The sequence below is a fragment of the Egretta garzetta genome, unplaced genomic scaffold (genome assembly GCF_000687185.1).
Source record: "Egretta garzetta isolate BGI_Z169 unplaced genomic scaffold, ASM68718v1 scaffold94, whole genome shotgun sequence".
NCBI classification, from domain to species: Eukaryota; Metazoa; Chordata; class Aves; order Pelecaniformes; family Ardeidae; genus Egretta; species Egretta garzetta.
In genome coordinates this window covers 2,417,890-2,433,590 of record NW_009259683.1, presented here as the reverse complement: position 1 = coordinate 2,433,590, position 15,701 = coordinate 2,417,890, and the positions used below count along the sequence as shown (strand labels likewise).

At 37.1% G+C, this 15,701-nt stretch overlaps 1 protein-coding gene across 1 annotated transcript in view; it reads left to right on the top strand.

The window, feature by feature from the left end:
* Nucleotides 1–15,701, top strand: part of KCNH8 (potassium voltage-gated channel subfamily H member 8) — a 189,365-nt gene that overhangs the window by 57,390 nt on the left and 116,274 nt on the right. Inside the window, exon 2 of the mRNA XM_035894055.1 lies at nt 9,521–9,754. Coding sequence (XP_035749948.1) covers nt 9,521–9,754 — 234 coding nt within the window. The remainder of the gene's footprint in view (nt 1–9,520; nt 9,755–15,701) is intronic.

Sequence of the window (15,701 nt, the reverse complement as noted above, 5' to 3'; positions counted from 1 at the left end):
GAGTGGCTCCGCAATGTCGTCTGCCAGTTCCTTCAGCACTCGCGGGTGCATTCCATCGGGGCCCATGGACTTGTGGGTGTCCAGCTTCCTTAAAAGATCCCTAACCTGATCCACATCAACAGAAGGAAGGTCATCCTTTCTCCAAGCTAGCTCTCTTACCAGCCAGGACTGGGGAGCCTGAGGGCCAGCCTCGACAGTGAAGACTGAAGCAAAGAAGGCATTCAGTAGCTCCGCCTTCTCTGTATCTTCTGTCACCAGGGCACCCATTTCATTCAGCAGCGGTCCCACATTACCCCTGGTCTTACGCTTACTGCTGACATACTTGAAGAAGCCCTTCTTGTTGTCCTTGATGTCCTTTGCCAAACTCAGTTCCAGGTGAGCCTTGGCCTTTCTAGTTGCTTCCCTACATGATCTGGCAGCTTTCCTGTATGCCTCCCAAGTGGCCTGACCCTCCTTCCATATTCCATGGAGCTTACCCTTTTCTTTGAGTTTCATATGATAACTTAATTACATTCTCACCTGTAACCTTCCTCTCATCTTCTTCCACCCCAAAAATATGGGGTTTTTTAATGGATCTTACTCAAGAATACAATGTCAGCAAGCCCTATATTGAGATTCTTAGAATTATTTTGATTTGGAAAGGGTGAGTTTGGAATACACAATGTAGTTCTTTGTTATGGTAAACAGTACAGTATAGAACTCTACCTTTTCTAGAAATTACATTTCCTGGACACTATTCATCATTTTCTGAACCATTTCTGCCACAATTTCTGCCAATTTGTCAGAATAACATTCTTTGAACAGACTTTCTTTTCCACAGTGTCATTTTAGATTAGTGTTGCTTCTCTGAGAAAACTGCCGTTTACAGAGAACTCATTTCACTGGAATAGGCACATGGGAGTCTGCTTCTTCTCCCCATTAAAATTAACTCAAGATTATCCTTTAATTTCCTGCGAAGGCTCAAAATGGTTACTTGTAGCCATAGGGTCCTGGCACCTTAATATTTAAGTATAATTATTACAGAGAAAAATCAATACAGTAGAAGCCACCACAAGCTGGCATGAAATTGTCATAGGGGTCCTAGAGGATTGTTGAATGACAGTGAACAGCCCAGAAACAATGTGTATGAGCTAGCGTACGTGAAAAGCAGCTTTGTGTTGCTTTGAGTAGCAACTTCAGGGTAGTATAGCGCTTGTAAGAAATGACAAATGTTTCTTATTCAGACAATATAATAGCAACATGTTATATTTGAACAGCCAGTGGCTTTGACATGAGAAAGGTATGGATATTGGTATTTGGGTATCTCGCCTATAGAACTGAATTGCATGCAGAAGCTTTGTGCTGTTACTATGTGCAGGACCAGGTGCATCTGTGATAGTGATGGGTGAAAAGGTGAGGATGCTGCATCACCCTCTGAGGAGTGCAAGTACTGCACCAGGCAGATGGTGTTGAAGAAAGATGACTACTGTTCCTTTTGCCTCCACATTAAACCCAGACCTGGATCTGTGTCTGTTTTGAGGATAGATCATTTTGTTCGGGTGAAGAACAGTGGCGTGAGATGACCCACTGTCACTGGAGTTGAATTAGTATGTTTATGCCTCCTGCCTCACTGGAGTGTCTAGCATCCAGAGGGCATAGCTTGTTCTCAGTTTCTTCCATGGCCACTTCCAGCGCTGCAGGTGTAATTTGTTCTCCTTCATTCTTTTTGCAAATAGTGGCTGAAAGTTCCCTGTACTCAGCATGTGGACAGTAAATAGCTTCAACTGGCCTAATGTGGTAGAAGCAAGGTGAAGGACCTTGAGCTTTTCTGCACTCTTTGCACTCAGATCCCTTTATATTTCTATGTTGCAAATATTTTCTTTATGTGGTTACTGATAACTTCCTTTTGTACAGAGAATCTGCTGTACCACAGTGGTGTTTTCTATGGTTACTTTCAAACGGAAAACAAATTCCCGCAGAACCGACTCATTTCTCAATAGTAGGTAACTAGTTCTTCAACCCCAAATCATCATATCATAAAGAAATCCAGTTCCTTATTTCCAGTATAGTTGGCATCAGGATATTTTCCAAGCCCCTGAACTACCACTCCATAATCAACATAGTCTCATAAGAAGAAAGGAACATTAGATTTCAGAGGCAGGAATGTGATCTTTTAAAGGCATTTCACACGGGGTTTAAAACATTTAGCTTCAGTTCTTCCCCTCAGGTGTGCAGGAATAAGAACTCATTAATATATTTCCTGTATTCTCCCACTAGCTCTGTCAGCAGCATCCATAACATCTGGCTGCTTGGATATATTGCAACATCAGTACCTCAGTAGCAGTACATACATTGAGGACAAATATCCAAAGGGTTATCCGCTGCAGTGGTATTACAAACAGGTTCATCAGTCATCATATCTAGTAAAGGCATGTGTAAAGGACACTAAAAAAGCAAAATATTATACAATGGTGAAAGTCTGGTATGCCTGTAAACTGAGCACCAATTGTGAGTAGGCAACATAGTGCTTAAAACAGCTGTAAACAATGCAGCTTTAAACTCCTTATTTCATTCCTATTTCAGGCAAGTGATAAAGGAAGGTATGGACAGGATCACATTGGTAAATATTTGACAAGGATATGGCTCTTGCCTTTGAAAATGTCTCTATTCAGGAGAACTGTTCATCTGCAAACCTTTCTTTCAGCTGAACACTTGAAACCAAGTCATGATCCCAGGCTTGTAAATCATTAGGTCATATGATTTGAGTGTATGAGACCTCAGTGTGTTAGTTTGACTTATAGCAATTCCATTTCTACTATTTCAGGTGAATTTTAAATCAACAGAACAGTCTGAAAAAAACGGGAAATTAAATATAGCTGGGTTACACCAATGGCCCTTCTGCCTGGTGGATGAACTTAAAATTTCTGTATTTTATTGGAGAAATTGTATAACACGCTTCCTTTGGAGGCAGGAATCTGTGTACTCTGCTCTCCAGTGGGCACCCACAGCAAAACACCAAACAGCAGCTGAAATCCCTTGTCATCAGGGATAGAGGGTTCCGTTCTGCCAGGTAAACCAGCACCTTCAATTCCCATTGAGAAACTTCTGGATGACACCATACGTTGTTACAACATGCTGGTGAGTCGAGTTGCCATGCCTCTTCACTGCTAATGTCTTCTTTTGTCTGACTTTTCCACTGGCAAGTGCTCTTTCACTTGCGTTATTTCAATGCATATAGAACTGCACACTAGCGTGTAGGTATTTGAAAACCGCAATATAGCTTTTTTAGTTATATCAGCGCTGTGTGCTGGCAGTCACTGCACAATCAATAACAAAAATAAAGCTGGTCAAATAGAATGTAATAGTTTTTCACTGAAAAATTGATTTTGTCAAAATCAACACAGTTTAAGGGTGAGAAAAGAAATATTTCATTGCAACCTTGATTCAACTTCATCGGTTGGATTTAAATTGTTGTTGCACAAGACGTATGTGTAATGTGAATTAGTAATTCCAGCTAAATATCAAGAAAAAAGTAAAAAGATATCTTAGAGTAGTTAATATTTCCTTCTGAAGAAAAGACATAGATGTCTGTTTCTGCTAGTGGAGTTTAATTTTGAAGAACTTCGAAGCCATCTCTGCTAAAAGTTCCTCTGCTTTACTGTAGTTCACCCATTACAATTACACTGATTGTTTATTTGAAAGGTCCTCTGTGATGATAAATGAGCAATAATAGCATTGGTACTATTTGAACAAAGTCTGTTTCAGTCCTTATACTCTGCAGTTCAGGTAGATACAAGTGAGACTGGGATTAGAAAAGGAATAGGAACATTACAGAAATTTCTAATGGAGAAGCAACTTACTCTGCTGCCCTCCCTGTGCCCCCCCCCCCGGATCCCAGGAGCCCATTTCAACATGAGGGTGTTATTTTTTTGTTTTGTTTTTGATTTTATTTTGCTCTGATACTGTCTGGCTTTTTGGTCTGCTTTGTTCTAGGAGTAGGTAGTTTTATCATGAAGAAAGCTGCAGTCATTATTCTATTGACCTGATACACTAATGGCACTGAAGACTGGGTTCGAGATCGTTAAACACTGAGTCTCTTAAATAGCTTATGATCTGTGTTTAACAACACGACTAGGAGACGATTTAGCATCCAGATGTCCAAGTTTTGCTGGGATGTCTCTATGCTGAACTGCATTACAGATTAACTTTTTTTTGTAGCTATAAATATTGTATACAGTAAAGCATTTTCACTGTCAGACTAAATATTATTGCAAGTGCAGAGTGAAAGGTTGATTTCTTAGCTGCTGAATTCAGAACTTTTCTACATAAGGGGAATTCATTTTGGCAGTGCAGGTTAAGTGGGAGCTATGGCGGCTCACTCTTGAGCCGAGTCCATAGAGCTAGATACTTCAAGTATTGTTTTGTACTCTGAATTTGTAACTCGTACCCAATTCTATGAACACATTTCCTTATAATGTCAGCCTATTTGAAATGACTTGGCCAATTAAATCAATTATATAGCTTACAGTGATGGATCCTTTGTTCATCAGTCCATACTTGTAGTTTATTATGCAGAAGTTCTACCTTTTTCTGTACTAATGTAAATTCACTGGAATATACAATATTTTTTTTAGTGAAGACTGTGAAGAGGTACCAGTATAATCAACTGTCTTTCCTTCTGACTCACCTATATCTTGATAAATCTTAACCTCACATTAGTGACCCAGTTAACTGTACTGAGATTTTTTCAAGTGGGATTTTAATGTTTGGAAGCCTATGTATTATAAAATAATTTTGGTCTCAATCAGATTTGAAGGATAGTAGTTGGTAAATGAGCTTGAACTCTAATTAAACTCACTTGCATCTGAATGTGCTGACATAAAGCTAAATGTTTTCATATGCTATTTTAATCATTCTATTAGGTAATCTTAACTGTTAATGTAGTCATGTTCTCTGTAATAGTAATTTGCGTGAACCTGTAATGAGATTTCTCTTGTTAAGTTGCCCATGTAGGAACTGTGAAATCAAACCTAAATGTAGTAAACCCTTTCATCCAGAAGAATTACGGACTGTTCTTCATTCGGTAGAGTAACTATGTGAGTCACTTGCTAAATTAATGCAGCTTCTCTGATTGCTAGGGATTTTTTTTCTTCTGTAGGTTTTTTCTTCCTTTTTAATTCATAAATAATCTAATATTTTAAATTAGAATGGTGGTTGGCTGTGCTCAGTTGCACAAGAAGTCAGATGGATGTTCTCTTCACTGATAAAGATGAAGACTTGCAGATACCATCTGGACTTTGATTGAAAAGAACCGTTACAAGAACTGGGGAAGCACAGCAATGAGATTTATAGCAGACATAGCTGCAGTATTAAAGCAAAAACCCTTTTGTCATTTTTCGCTGAATAAGATGACAGTAAGATTTATCAAGGGAGTGCTGAGTTTAATTGTAACATGGTCTCATTACAAACAGTCAGATAAATTGTGTGCATTAATTATGAAGCAGAGAATTGCATAATAGCCTTTGCCTTTAATTATCTCAATTCTAAAACTCTGTCATGGGATGTTTAACAAACCTGTCTCTCTGTTACAGATGGCGTGTGATATAAATTTGTTCTGTTTCTTAGGTTATAATTTTTGGATATCAGGTCATTGAAACAAGGCAACATTGCGTAAGCCTGTGATTGAAGGTGTAGTTAGCGTGGTTCTGGTTCAGCTTGTTTACTTGTCTCCAAGTTCATGCTATGTGTCTGGTCGAGGTTTCTGGAAACCATGCAAGTCTTCTGTCGATCAATGTCCTATCCACTCCAATATGTCCTGCCTCCAAAGCAAATGCAGGCATGCTAGCTCCTAATAGTCTTCCTTCGGATTTTCATGTGAAAAAGTAATTTGATCTTCATAGAAAATGAACATAAAAGGAAAGAAGTATAGTTGAAATAAATCTGCTTTGAAATTGTGATGAATAGTTGGGGGATACCTCTGTCATATTCATTAATTCATCCATCTCCTGACTTGCTGCTAAGGGGAAACATCGTGAATGTTATTGGGGGGTTTTTTGTGTCTAGGCTTCTTGTCCCATCTTTCACAGAAGCACTTTTAAATCATCCTTTACACATCACATGCAGGCTTGAACATACAACCAAGTATTTTTATCCAAAGCTAATATACAAATACACAGTCTGAATATTTTTATTTATTTTGCACAGATTTACAACACTTAATTTCTGAGCTTAAGAGCGCTACTCAAGGATTTGTCAAAACCTGTTCTTTCAGGTTGTATGCAGATTTGCAGCAGTTTACTCTGTTATACATGCCCTGTACTCCTGAACAGTCCAAAAGGCTCAAGGATGCATTGTTCTTGATAGATCTTGAATTTAGCTTGGATGTATTTTTTGTCTTAAAAACAAAAAAAAAAAAAAAAAAATCCTACCAGTAATCTCCTGATCATCAAGCCCAACAAAAATCTGAATAAAATAACTTAATATTCATGCTTATGTGCTGAAGGAACAATATAGAATTCAGTGTCTCTTTTATTATTATGGAATGTTGCAATCTACATATAAACATATACCAAAATATATGGACCAATAGGTTGGTACCACCCATTGCAACTTTCCTACTGTAAGTTCAAAGATAAGCAAAAGTGCTGTCTTCCAGTCCATAGATTTCCGATAAATTATTCTAAATAAAATGTCATTCTTCCTACTCTGGATTTTAAGATCTAGCTAGCTATCCCTGAAGATCATAGAATTAAATGCTGGGTTTGTTACTTGTGTCACACTGAAGACTGAATGATGTAAATTTCACTCTCAATTCCTGGGTTTTTTGAAATATTTTTGGTGCTTTCTGTGCACTAGGAATAGGAAGCAATATTAAAGATTCCAAGCTATGAAAATAAATTACAGAAATAAATAACCTTTGAACCAGAGTATTTTAAGCTATGTTTGAAGAAAAATTTTGCTTTGCATAATAGGTAAATGTTAATTATAACTTGATAAATATTACTGAAGAATTTGATGAAACACAGATGATTATTGGACAAAATTATGCTGTTTGATCCTTAAATATTGCAAGGAATATTTTCAATAAATTATTTAAATATTTTCCTCAGTCTACTAGTTTGGGATTACAAGTGCATCTTTCATCATTTGATTTGAACTTCAAGCTCAAGACAAAAGGAAAATATAATCCTGATTTGTATTTTCCTGAAGCTGATGCTTTATTTTCTACTCAAAAAGTTCAGCAAAATTAAGCTTACAAGGCTTATCAGACATCCACTGATGTTAACAGAAAGATTGCCTCTTATTCTAGCTGGCGCTGGATTGGGCTTTTAGAAGTAAATTGTTTTTTGCTCTGAATGTTAAAGTAACCGAAAGTATTCTCGGTTTATTTTGATGTAAATGACAGCAGAGTTTGGCCATCTTAAATTTTTTATAAAATCATTATATGCTTGGTAAGCTCCAGTGTATTCCTTCTCATAATGATATTCAGACACTTCTGCACACCAAGAACATCATCCCTACCCTTTCTGTCCTTTCGGTGTTCCATATTCTGCTTCATGCACTTCACAACAATTAGAATTTAAAAGATAAAGTCTTTGCATCACATAATTATATCTTGAACAATAAGAAACCCAGGAGTAAATTAATTTGATAGCTACAGATGCATTTAGAATGTATGATCTGCAGGTCTTGCTTTGTAACACCATCATTAAACTGCAGTGCAAGCGTATGATTTTAATTCTTTCGGTAGTGTGGGGATTTAGTTTTGTGTTGACGGGGGAGCAGCATGTCAGTGCATGAATGGTAATGATACTTATTCCCTAGTTAGGCAAATAAAAATGACAGGCTAAGTCAAGCACTGCACTGAACCAGAATGCATTTTTAAATCACGTTATTTGGTAAATGAGAAAAATCTGGTTTAATATAACAATCGTTTATTGAAAGACTTTAATTAGATTTAAGCAAAAGGTGAGTAACTGAGGAAAAGCCTTAAGAGCAAATTGGTCCTTTAATAAATCTCAGCATTGTCTTTAAAATACTGAAATCTTAGCAGTATCAGGCATAGTATTTTTTTATCCCTTCGTTAAATAAAGAGTAATGTAGCTGAAGTTGTTAGAATTTCATGGATGTAGAACTCTTGTGACGGTTAAGGCCGAAACAGACTTATTTTTCCTCTATTTTAGTTTGAGTTCTGTCCTTCCCTTCCCCATTCATGAATAATATATCCCTGTATGGGGATTAGGCGTATCAACCTGAGTTTTCCATTAAAATAGTTCATTTTTCTCTTTAAATTTATGAATATTTATCAAGGGATTCTGGGTTAGTTAATAGTATTTTCCCTTAATACATACACATGAATCTACATGCGCATAATTCTGAAAAATTAGAGGTATCTGTCTTGGGACTAGACTGCTCCTAAGCCCCCACCAGCAAGCTGTAAGCTAAACATTCCTTAATAAGCAATAGGCAAAAAATAGTCTTTCCTCCCTCGATGTGAAATGTAGGCAGATTCCTCCCATAAAACTTTTTTTCCCTTCAAGATAAGAAAAAACAGGCAAAAAACTGTATGAGCACTTAATATATTATCTGGAAAGGGTCTCCATGCTAATCTAAAAAAAAACACCATATAAAGTGCTAGAGCTGTGGACATAAGCTGAAGATGAGAGTCTAAGGCACACCGGACACTTCAGCAAGGGATGGAAAGGAGCTATTAGGCTTCAAGATTTGCCAAAGATTTGAACTCAAATTAGAACATCGTTTTCTGTTGATTAATGTTATTTTCATTATACTATTCTTGAATTTATCATACATGATAGTTGCATCTCACAGACACTGAAAAACTGTAAAGTGTATTAAGGTGTAACAGGATGGTGAATGTGCCTGCTTCATATGTGAGAAGTACAGCGGAGGTCTGGAAGACAGTTGACGGTGCTTTTGGATAAAACCTTTTTCCCTCAACAAAAAAAAGAGAAAACAAAGGAAAAATAATTTCATGTAGCCCCAGAATGTCCCTCAACTCTACTTTTAAGGATTCCCTTGCAAAATTACATGAAAGAAATTTCTTTGAGTGTTGATAGATATCAACTTTAGCTTATTGAGAGCACAGAGTGCTTAGCTTTTTCTAAGATATAGCTGTGTCTGTTCAGACTGCAGAGTAGTCTTAGTGGCAGCATAACATAGCACCTTGGAAATTTGTCCAAAGCTTCCATGTCACCATCTTTGGTGAAGTGGTTGTCTCAATGTGTCAACATCCATCGTGGAGGCAGTTTTCGTAAATTATTGCTTGAGGATTCAACGAGGCAAAAGCTGTACATAGCTATGAGGAACCATCCTATGAAGGTGCTCTGTGGACTGTTAGACTTGATTTCAATTCAGACTAATGATCCAAACCCAGAAGTTCCAATCTTGTTTGCAGGCAGTTGGGCCTTTGTTTTTAAATGTATATCCAGTTGTACCTTCCTATGAAGCTAGAGGAAGTATTAGGTCAAATGATGTAGAATTCAGACTGTAATTCATGTTTTACTTTTGTGTTCTTCTACAGATAGTAACTTCATTCTTGCAAATGCTCAGGTGGCTAAGGGATTCCCTATTGTTTACTGCTCAGATGGCTTCTGTGAGCTTGCTGGATTCGCACGAACTGAAGTCATGCAGAAGAGCTGCAGCTGTAAATTTTTACTTGGTGCTGAGACAAGTGAGCAGATGATTCTTCAAATTGAGAAATCATTGGAGGAAAAGGTAGAATTCAAAGGAGAAATCATGTTCTATAAGAAGAACGGTAAGTTTTTCTTTCCTGTTTTGTTAGTCCCAAAGAATGAAACTTGGCATTAATGTATATAATATATGGTATGCATTTCTATGTAATGATTTTGTATGTCTATAATCAGACCTACAAGAAGAGATTTGAATAGACAGTTGGGTACATACTGAGACTATGTTTATATTAGCGTTACTGATTTTATATAAGTATATGACAAGTTACAAAGCTGCATAGAAGAAATTCAGGGTCCTAAACTGCATTGTGAGGTGCTGTGTTATCTGTACTCCATATGTCACTGCATTTTCTACTTTTTCTTATATTGAAGTTTGTACCCCTTATTGTTGAAAGTGTAATTTAAAAATTAATACTCACCATAAGGTAGACAGTGACTGTGTAAAATTTTAAGTCCCATCAATAAAATGCTCGGAACTTTGGTCCAAGTGACTCATTCTCCACAGCCACTATATATAAATACAATAATAATGATTTTCAGAAAGTGGGTAAGTGCTCCAAGTAAAATTTATATTTAAGTATCTGTTGTCACACAAGATTTCTGAACATTAAGCCACTCCATAGACTTCAGTAAATTTCAAGTTGCACCACCAAAGCTTTCACTCCTGTGGTACAGCATTTATAAGGACAACTTTGTAGTCAAGATGAGTGAGCCATGGAAGAAAGCACCCCATGATGCATACTTAGCAGCTTGTTTCATTTATATCTGGCTCCTTCAGTGTGCCTATTCTGTAAGCATTTACCCTGCCATCATTCATGTGATCCTCAAGCAGGTGACCCTAAGTGTGAGATACTGACAGGACTGCAACCACTCTAGTGCTACAGGAGCCTTCACATGTGTTTTATGACCCATGGGCTCAGTAGATCCATGGGTGCCTGTTGAGTATCACCTTATGTTTTATTATTTGGCTAGAGTTTCTAGGCATGTGTTTAGGCCATATTTTCTTCATAGATCCTACTTATGTCTTCACTAATGAAACATTTTCCCCTCAAATATTATTACTATTATACTAAATATTTTAAAAAGCTATTTTCAAAAAGTAATAACTATATATTATATAATCGGTGATTTAGAGTGTAGGGAGAAGGCAGCTTTGCTTTCCCCGACATACAAAAAAGAGAAGTGTTGATTAGTTGGCTTGTGTTCATGACTACTGTTTTTCACAATATGAAATTCTGAAGTTATTCTGAAGATGCTGATAAATGCCTCCTTCTCTTGTATTTTTGGAGAGGCTTGGGTGTGTGTGTGTGTTGGCGTTTGTTGTTGTCGTTGTTTTTTAGCATTTAGAAGAGACTCCCGTAGTTCCTTAAACTCATGTTTCAGGAAGGTTACTCAAAGAAAGTAGTTTCAAATTTGTAAATCATGTCTGAATATAGGGGAAAAAGTGATCTTAATCTGGAAGGGTAAGAGCTGCTTTTCTCCAGTATGGTATAGTGATGAGTGGGCACAGTGAGAAGAGATTTCAATGTATGTAAATGAAAGAAGTAAAGCTAACGTATTCATTTCACTGTCTTCGTCCTGAATGATAAATTGTGATTCCTTTGCACTGTGAAGGGGTGCTTCAAACCTATAATAGATATGATTAATGTAGGCAGAAAGAGATTGCAGGTCAATTTGCTTATCAGTAAAGTAGCTGAACCATGGATAAATAGGTAAAGAGAAAGTGTTTAGGATAAAAGAATTCCCACAATCCATCCTACTTGCATCCCTGTGTATAATTTGACTGGAAGCTATTCCAAGACATTTTCTGAGTATGAATAAATTTCCCAGACTGCCTATTATATTTTTCATTTTCATGTATTTCTGTGCCACTGGGAAACAGAAATGAATAGGTATTAAAATAACATGAGACTGTTCTTGAATAAAAGCAAAATTTATCTTAACAAATAATCTTGTTTTTTCAACAGAGCTGAAAAGTGCAGACACCAAATTTGGTAAACCATCCATTTTAGCTAAATGTTTTGGGTTTGGTTTTTTTTTTTTCCCCAGGAGAAAAATTGAACTTCTGAAGCAATTAGGGTTATTCAACATTGGCAGACAAAAGAAAAAAAAAAAAAAAAAGAAAAAAGATGACCTTGTTGCAGAACAATGTTATAAAAATATTTTAAGATATAAGAACTTTGGGAATAATGACCCCAAAATTACTCTATGGGATACGTTCAGGCTTACCTGATATTGAAAATAATTGTCATTTGAGCTAGTGCCCAGTGTAATGCCAGGGACATAGGTCAGTGGGAGACAAGTAACTAGCAATCTCTAGTTGTCATAGGGTTACATTTCAGGGTTCTGTTAGGACTTTAGGGTGTCAGAGTGAAACTAGGTATCTGGCTTTAGTCCACTACTCAGAAGTAGAGCCTTGCTCACAAGGCCTAGCTACAAGACCACAGGAACACTTTCAGGGATAGCTTCAGGCATAGAAGTTCAGCTTCAGGGATAGATCTGAGCTCACAGAGTAGACTGAAATGTCCCTCAGCATACTTCTTAAAAGCTTAGTAATGAGTACAACTTTATGATAAGAAATGACTATGAGAGGAATGGATGTATGAACTTACTCTTTGTTTCTTCTGGATTTGATCTAAAATGTAGAAGGTAGAAATTTGTAAGTAATAATTTTTTTTTTTTTTTTCTGTATGTGCCTCATCTTTTGGGGAAGAAATTCAAGCTTACAAAACTGTATATGTGTTGATTTCTTAATTGCCACATTTTTCATTATTTTGAATTTGATTTAAACTCAGCTTAAAACTGATTTACTTTTTATCATTAAATGAGATTTTTCATTCTAAACAAGTAGCAATTCAGGCTTGGGACTTAAAACTCTTACTAGCTTTTAGATGAATTTAGTAAGCTTGAATATGGGGCCTTTCACAGTTACTGAACCATCATTTAAGAATTCACATAGCACTTCTGCTCAGTAATTTTTAGTTAAAGGAATGATTGCTATAACTGAAGCAACTCCAGCAACCCACTTGGAATTTCATGGAAGTTCCAGACTGCTCCAAGCTGACGTGGCAGCAAGTAAGAGTGGCGTACAAGGAGATGGGTAGGAAGCTGAGTAAGATGGATTACCTGTCTGTGGGATGAAATTCAGGGTTTAATTCTCTTTCTCATTTGGGTTTGGATCTTAATGGAAGGATGATCTTCAGCAGTTGTATTCTGACTGAATTAGAAAACAATCCTCCTGGAATGACTAGAATGGATAGGAACTTTTCTCTGTCTGTGTTCTCCTTTTGGCTTTTTAACAAATCATTAGAATAGGATAAACTGGCTGTACCTTCTCATCCAGGATATTTTCTGCCGTGTTAGCACAGAGCAGTATTAGAACTGTGGCAGCAGCAACAGCAGCTTCAGAAAGAGATGTCTTTTGAAAATACCACTCAAGATGCACTTTTCATCATAGTTTCAGTATTTATTTTGGTTCCTCAGTCAGTTTGTAACTTTTTATTCACCAGAGTTATATTGGTTTTTTTGAAGGAAAGGAAAACTATTAAAATACAAGGGATTTTATGACTGTTGCCTTCTTCAGAAAGTTTTAGAATGATACAGCTTAGGACGTGATTTTTTTAAATTACTTTTTTTTCCCTTACTATTTCTACACATTCTTCAGAACATCTGCAACAAATTAAGTTGTCAATTATGATAATGGAAATGCAAAGTAACCTTTTTGAATTCAAGTGAGTTGTGAGAAAGGGACTCACTCCCTGATCTCTTTTTTAGAGTAATCTAAAAGCAGATGGACACTATGTTGAGGAACTACATTTAAAGAAACCCTTCTTTTTCTCCCTGCCAGACGACTGCAGAATTTTATCCATAGAAAATACATGTAGTTAAATGAGGTCTTCACAATCCTGCAAACTGAAGTACAAATAAGCAGCAGCGTGGATTTTTTCCTTTTCTATTACAGCCTAAGAGGATGCTACAATAAGCCCTATAATCATTGACTTAGTCCAGTCTAAGCTCTCCATCTCCAGCTGCTGAGAAGGTCATACCTTGGTTCCCTTATGACCCCATCAGACTCATTTCCTATGTCTCAAAAATCAGTTTGTAGTATTTAAAGAGGTTTACTCTTATACACACTCCATTAAGATAAGCAGTAGTCCTGCAATCTTCCTTCATTGAAAGGAATTTGGCCTCTTTCTGTGTATGCGTATCTTGTGTGAAATACTGTGTAATGAGCGATGGCCACTTCTGACTTATGGACATTGGAGAGGCTTCACTGTGGTGTCCGTTGTATCTGTGCACCCCAGCAACAGGGCTGTTTGCACAGCCTTTTGCGAGCAATTAAAAATCCCTGCTGTAAGAGAACTGGAGTGAGTGGGTGTTGCTGGGACTACCATTACAAGTTGCCTTAGGACTTGGCCGCAAGCAGAATTTGCTTCATCTGTGATAGACCATGGGGACTCAAGGGACACTTTGTCATCTTCTATGTGTAAACTGATTTAAACACTTTCTGAGGTGTGTCTTAGGCATGTGCCTTGTAGTTCGTGGCCCCTGTAAATTTGGTAAGGAAGGCATGATATACTTTCTTAATTTTTTCAATGTTAAGAGTCAATATGATTAAATCAAGGTATTTTGGCTCTTCTCATCAGTGTGGGAGAATATGTGTTTTAATAACTCTGTATCCTTATCTGGAAGGTCAGGACCAAAGTATTATTTCAGATGAGTGGAATATGAGCGGAGAAAAGGTGAAAGTCAGAGCCTCTTACCTGGTTACTGGATGCCAGCAGGCAAAAGGACATTTGAAGTCCAGGTGTAACAATGTTCTCACATGAGCAGCAATGACAGCCACAGGCAAAAGAAATAAGCCTCAAGCCATGAGACATCACCTGTAGCCTCTGCCATGGTTGCAGCTGAATAATGTGGCTACAGGATAACAAAGGCTCCATGACATTATTTGCAGTTAATGAGTGACTTGCATTAAGTAAGCAGAGAAAGCTTTTTTTTTTTAGATTATGAGTTTAATCTCATTTTAACTATAGAAGACTTAATTATGGAGAAATTATATTAATATTAATTTTCTTTAAAATGAAAGAAAAATAGGTTTCTTAAAGTTTTCTTCTCTACAAAAAGTATTTTGCTCATTTTTCTCATCAACAAGGAGTTTAAAAATCTACTTTTAATGGTTGCCTGAAAATATCCTGTAGCATTTTGAAACATGGGAGTTGTATGTTACATTTTTAATATGACCTGACTCCCTGCTTTAACAGCCTCCTGAAATCCACCATGTCTTTGGGAAGTGTTAAGCCCAGCGGTTAGAGAAGAGGTATCTCTCATAATTTTCTAATTGGAAAAAAAAAGAAAATTCCATACAGAGATATCAATTTTCTAGTGACGTCTAGTTGCTAATATAGAGGAAGTCCCTTGACAAGTCGCTTGGCAGGATAGTTCATAGCAACACGACCTCACTGCTGCTCCACTGCTGCTCTGCCTAAAAAATGTGGCCTAAAAATAAGAAAGCTAAAAAGCTTTTGTGGTTTGTTTGCTCACATTATCTAAATTATAGTACAAAATACAGGAGGAGTGGAATAAAGCAACACTGAAAAATTAATCTGATGGTAATATGTAATTGCAATTACATGAACATAAACAATAATTTGTATCGTTATAAAAGCATCCTCTTCTTCTCCTCTTCTCTTCCTCGTCTTTTTTTTTCTCTTCCTGCCTTCCATATAGCTCAGTAGGTATCAGGAAGTTTCACTGATCTGGGGAAGTCTTTCTCTTAAAAAGCAGTATAGTTGTGGGTGTAGATGGAAGGCATGTTCTTATTATCTTTGTTTCAGAGAATAGGGAATCTTTTGTCTCCTTTCCACTCCAAACACTTCTTTAGATTGCCCCATGGCCTCTGATGAAAGGTAATGTGTAGCCTTGAAGTGTGTAGGCGTTTTAGAGACAGTCCCAGCTTCTGCAGCAGAAGAGGAAGACGGGGCAGGTTTATGCTGCTCCGGAGAGCTGTGG